Source organism: Sinocyclocheilus anshuiensis, unplaced genomic scaffold (assembly GCF_001515605.1).
Source record: "Sinocyclocheilus anshuiensis isolate Anshui unplaced genomic scaffold, SAMN03320099.WGS_v1.1 scaffold234, whole genome shotgun sequence".
NCBI classification, from domain to species: Eukaryota; Metazoa; Chordata; class Actinopteri; order Cypriniformes; family Cyprinidae; genus Sinocyclocheilus; species Sinocyclocheilus anshuiensis.
The window spans coordinates 2,252,778-2,258,550 of NW_015544165.1; the positions used below are offsets into that span (position 1 = coordinate 2,252,778).

Genomic DNA, 5,773 nt, shown 5'->3' on the forward strand with positions numbered 1-5,773 from the left:
TTTCTAAATCTAGATTTAAAATTCTCAATTCAATCTTGCAAGTGTACAACCCTGTTTCTCTCATAGTGGGGACTTTCCATGAAATATTATACTTTTTTATACTGAACTAATAACTTATGTCTAACAATATCCCTACCCCCACATCGAAACCTTTTTGAATTTCAACGTTTTCATTTCTATTTAGCATGTTTATTAAGCCTGCCCTTGTGGTATTTGGGCTGGTCACCACAATGTCAGAAATGTAGCTGGTTTTACGCACACACACACACACACACACACACACACACACACACACACACACACAGAGAGAGGCTGCACCTCTAGGGGGACTCCAGACTTCAGTGGATAGTAGAGAGAGGCTGCACCTCTAGGGGGACTCCAGACTTCAGTGGATAGTAGAGAGAGGCTGCACCTCTAGGGGGACTCCAGACTTCAGTGGATAGTAGCAGCGCGTGAAGAAGCATGAAGACGAACGTGACCGTATCAGCAGCGTGCGCGAGAATGTAACCATCGCCCAGTCACTCGCCGTGCACACACACGGTTTCGGACAAGCGACAGTTCTGCTCCGTGATTTCGCTATTGAAGCACGTTGTGCTGCTGATTCATGGGGGCTTTCGGTGAGTGCTGCTGCTTGCCGTACGGATGTGCTTTCGCTTACTCTTGAAATGTGTGCTTGTTTTACTGTGTGTTGTGGGGCTTGTTAGCAGCGGCGTAAGAACCGCGGACAACATGTTATAGTTGCAGCATTTGTTGATGAAAGCGAATTAACAGTAGAGAAAGGATATGTTGCTGCGTTTGTCTTTTAAGATCAATCTCTGCACGATCGGGTATGTTGAGCTTGCATTCAGCAGCAGTAACCTTACTGCAAAGGAGCTCTATAATGCAATGCACTAGAAACCAGACACATTCTCCACATTTCAGAGTTTGTTCATGGTGATTACTTGTAATTTTGTATTACTTGATTACTTGTAGCAACTGTGACAGCATTTAAATGTAGTGTGTCTAAATCATACCATTGCACTAGATAGGTCACAAGGTTGTCTAGTCTTTGAGTGTTATGCCTGTAGACTCTCTCATGGTTTTGCTTTTAAGGTATAGACACATTTGAAGTGGGATATGCACTGACTTATTTTATCATATTTGTTTTTCTTTGAATCTTTGTGTGTGTGAGGTGTTAAAGTAAAGGCTCTTTCTCCTGACATAGACATTACTGTTTGTAGTTTTACTGCAGCAAGTTAAACGTTTTTTTTTATCATCCCTTACATGTTTTTTTCTCATGTCAGTACTGAATGAATGGTTGAATCTTTCTGCCAAGTTAAATTAGTGCTTGCAATCGAATGTGAAGCCACAATGTCTCTAGAGTGGGATCCATGAAGGCAAAACCAGTCCAAGTTTCCCACAGACCACCATAACTTTATTTCGATAGCTGTGTTTGATTTTGATCAATAATACATTTTGCCTTTCAAGCTTATACATTAAAGGGGAGTCGAATTTTAACGTGTATTTTTGACATGTGGTTGTTTTTTATTCATCTTTTTTTCCCCAGCAAAATTGTAGGTTAGAAATACAGAGTTTCAGAGAATGTGTTTATATTGGAACTGGTGAACATTATCTTTGTTTTTCACAATTTTTAGCACATTTTTGACTATTTCATTTTAATGAATTAGACCATGTATAAATTGTGTGTGTGTGTGTATAATTGGAAAAAATGTTAAAATATTTTTATATGCTGAAACTTCTTGATGTCATTGTGGTTAAAATCTGTATTTAAAAGTTGAATTGGAGTTGGTTACGTCTTATTTCATTTCCAGATAGTTGTTAAAAAAAATCGTTTGAAGTCACTAATGCCCCTGTCAAGTGGTGACTCATCTGAGCAAATTTGGGGAAGCATGGACAATTTAATCTGAATTACAGAGCGTTGACTTATGATGACACACGGGCCCGTAAGTCCTTTGTTGTCAGACAGCAAGCTAGAAACTGGCCTGTGTTTATATTTTGGGAAAATGTTCCTGTCTTAAACGTTTTGTGGTTAGCTTTGAAAGTCAAATCCTAGGCAACTGGACAGTTGGATTAACCTAAGTCTTTTCAAACATTTGGATTTGTGATGTTCTTTTTTTCCTTATGCGTTCATAGGTTTACTGTGAGATTGATTGGACGCTTTTAGCAACTGTCAATTCTAACTATAGAGTATTTCCTCTTGTATTTTATTTTCAGCTTTTTAAATTTGCTTTCATGTTTAAAATTAACATTTCTGAGAAAGCAGAAACGCTGGTTAATTACAGCTTGAAATCAACTCTTTACTAGCCTATTGAGGCATAATCATGAATAAATGAATATTAATGTCAACGGCGAATTCAGCAACAGCTATTAGCGAAAGTTATTAGCAGTAATTAGACACTGAGAGGTTTGTCTTGTGCCTTTTTCATTTTCACGCTTCACTCATGCTGCATGTGCTCTATTTGTATTGTACCAGCAGACTCAGGTGGCTGAGAGATGCAGAGATCTTGGCGCTATACGAGGATTTTCTGTTGACCCTGTGCTTAAGTGGGTGTCGCGGAACTTGACAAGCCCTGTGCTGAGAAAAATGCTGGTAATATTATCTCTCTACACTAGAGTAAATGCAGTGCCTTGCTAAAGAGTGCAGTGCCGCCACACAAAGTGGAAGCCACACAGGTAAGTCGACCTCGCTAAACAACTTGGCAGCTTTCACTGTGTAAATACGCTACCAGTTAAAAGTTTAAACACAGTTGACCGACTTTGCTTCTCATGATTCTAAAAACCTTTTGGTCTAAAACTTATGCTTAAATGCTTGAAATTAATTTTATAGACAAATATCAATTGTGTGGTTATGTAGGAAAAGCATGGGAATTCCTTCAGTATTGTTTAAAAAATTTAGATAAGAAGAGGGAAGGCCAACAATTATAGTGTCAGTTATATTTTTAGAAACTCTTCTAAAGAGTTTTTAAGAAAAGATTTTGTATAGTTGATTTGTAGTAAGTTGTAGTAAGTAATTGTGTATATTATTTTTGACATTTATATATCCTTTGATGCTGATATGACTAATTAAATAAAATATTTATTTACTTGTATTTAAGCAGGTATTCTGTTCTTATGGACCTTCTTTTTGTTTTCAGAATGTCTTGGGTCAATGGCTTTAAAGCTGCAAGAGTGGACAACCATAAGACGGCATGGGGTGAGCGCAATGGCAGGAAATCAAGGTGTAAAAGGGGCTCGTCCCTGTGCAACCCACGCTACATGAGCTGTCTACGGGACCCCGAGTCTATGGAGCCCCCTTCACAGCACTACTCCCGTGCAGCAGGGGGCGCCACCAGCAGCAACTTCAGCACACGCTGTGTTTGGCAAGAGGACCATTATGGCAGGAAGGGTGATGTGGGCCTGAGAGCCGTGGACCTGGCGTTTGAAGATTATGAGACGAGGCAAACGAAAGATGCCGAGGACCCCGATGATGGCGGAGAGGAGAGGAAGGGTCCCGACAGGTGTTTTTTGACTTGCTTGTTGCGTCTGGCTCATGTTTTTCAGTCCAAGAAGTTCAAGTCGGCCAAGCTCGAACGACTGTATCAGCGGTACTTCTTCAGGCTCAACCAGAGCTCTCTTACGATGCTCATGGGGGTCCTGGTTGTGGTTTGTGGGGTTATGCTGGCGTTCCACTGCGTCCAAGGTCCACCAGACGTGGCGTTCGCTTCGGTGCTCTCCGTAGCCATGGGCCTGTTCTTAGCCTTGATGGTGGTGTGTAACAGAAACGGCTTCCACCAGGACTACATGTGGATCGTGAGCTATTTGGTCATGGCGGTGTTAGTGGTGGTGCAGGTGTTTGGCTTGTTAATGGTGGCTCCACCCAGTGCATCTGAAGGGATATGGTGGACGGTGTTCTTCATCTACATCATCTACACACTGCTGCCGGTGCGAATGAGAGCAGCTGTGATCACTGGAGCTGTGCTGTCCACCATACATATGATTATGGCATGGAGACTCAACTATGAGGATTTCTTCCTTACCAGAAAGGTATGTGTACACTTGAAACTTTTAAAATTGAAAGAGGAATATTTCACACAAATATGAATTTGTCATTATTTACTTAACCTCATGATGTTCAACCTGATGATGTTTTTTTTTTTGTTCAGTTAAACACAAAAGTAGAATTTTTTAATGAATTATTACCCAGCCCTGGCTATACAACAATAGTTCCCAGTGACCATATATGTCAAGCTCCAAGAAACAAAAAAAAGACCATAAATGCACCATAAAAGTGCTCCAGACAACTTATGCACTGGATTCCAAGTATTCTGAAGCCATATGAATGAAAAACGGGCCTAAATGTGTTATTTTAATTATTAGTAATTTTAAAAATAATTATTTATTATTTACTGATTGCTCATCCTCAAAGCTTGCATTTTTCTTCTTTTTAAATAAATAACTATGTTTATTTATTTATATTTATTTTCTTTTTACGATTTTGACACTATGTAAATAAGGCTTCTAAATAGGATGCTGCATTTTTACAGTTTATTCACAACTGAGAATTAAAGGTAAGCTTCACTTGCATATACAATTTTATAATAGTTTATTGGTGATTTTTTGAATGTTTTTGTCCTTTTTGAGCTTGTCAGTTTTGGTCTGTGTAAAAATGCATAAAAAATGTTCCACAGAAAATAATAACAGCATATGAATTTAAAACGGCATGAGGGTGAGATAATAAAGACAGAATATTTATTGTGGTTGAATTATTCCTTTAATATACAGGAAAATGTCCAGCATGAGAGTTTTTTATTTTTTGGTATGCGTGTATTAGCAGTAGTACACTTTGAAGAAAAGAATTGCACATTATTTACACCACATGTTGCAATGCCTATAATCTTCCTCAAAGCTTACATTTTCCCCCATTGTTTATTTATTATTATTATTATTTTATTTTATTTTTTTACAATTTTGACACTTTGTAAATAATGCTAAAATGACATTGGTGCATTTGTGTCTGGTTACTAATGGCGCTTTTCCACTACATGGTATGGCACGGTACGGTTCACTGTTGGGGGGTTTTCCACTGGGTACAGTACCTGGTACCTGGTACTCTTTTCAGTACCTCGGTTAATGTTTGTGAGCTATTTGCTCATGGTGGTGTTAGGCGTGGTGCAGGTGTTTGGCTTGTTGATGGTGGATCCACCCAGTGTGTCTGAAGGGATATGGTGGACGGTGTTCTTCATCTACATCATCTACACGCTGCTACCGGTGCGAATGAGAGCAGCTGTGATCACTGGAGCTGTGCTGTCCACCATACATATGATTATGGCATGGAGACTCAACTATGAGGATTTCTTCCTTACCAGAAAGGTATGTGTACACTTGAAACTTTTAAAATTGAAAGAGGAATATTTCACACAAATATGAATTTGTCATTATTTACTTAACCTCATGATGTTCAACCTGATGATGTTTTTTTTTTTGTTCAGTTAAACACAAAAGTAGAATTTTTTAATGAATTATTACCCAGCCCTGGCTATACAACAATAGTTCCCAGTGACCATATATGTCAAGCTCCAAGAAACAAAAAAAAGACCATAAATGCACCATAAAAGTGCTCCAGACAACTTATGCACTGGATTCCAAGTATTCTGAAGCCATATGAATGAAAAACAGGCCTAAATGTGTTAATTTAATTATTAGTAATAAAAAATCTGGATTCCATGAAGCCATATGAATGAAAAACAGGCCTAAATGTGTTAATTTAATTATTAGTAATAAAAAATAAAAAAAA

At 38.5% G+C, this 5,773-nt stretch overlaps 1 protein-coding gene across 3 annotated transcripts in view; it reads left to right on the top strand.

The window, feature by feature from the left end:
- Positions 1-414: 414 nt before the first annotated feature.
- adcy6b (adenylate cyclase 6b) overlaps positions 415-5,773 on the top strand; it is a 49,236-nt gene continuing 43,877 nt past the window's right edge. The window contains exons 1-3 of one of the 3 annotated variants that reach the window (XM_016495890.1): positions 415-617; positions 2,474-2,673; positions 3,135-4,023. In XM_016495890.1, the coding sequence (XP_016351376.1) occupies positions 3,136-4,023 (888 nt within the window). In that variant the 5' untranslated portion in view covers positions 415-617; positions 2,474-2,673; position 3,135. Of the gene's footprint in view, positions 618-2,473; positions 2,674-3,134; positions 4,024-5,119; positions 5,350-5,773 lie in introns of those variants that run through there. The other 2 variants (XM_016495891.1, XM_016495892.1) reach the window with 2 other exon arrangements.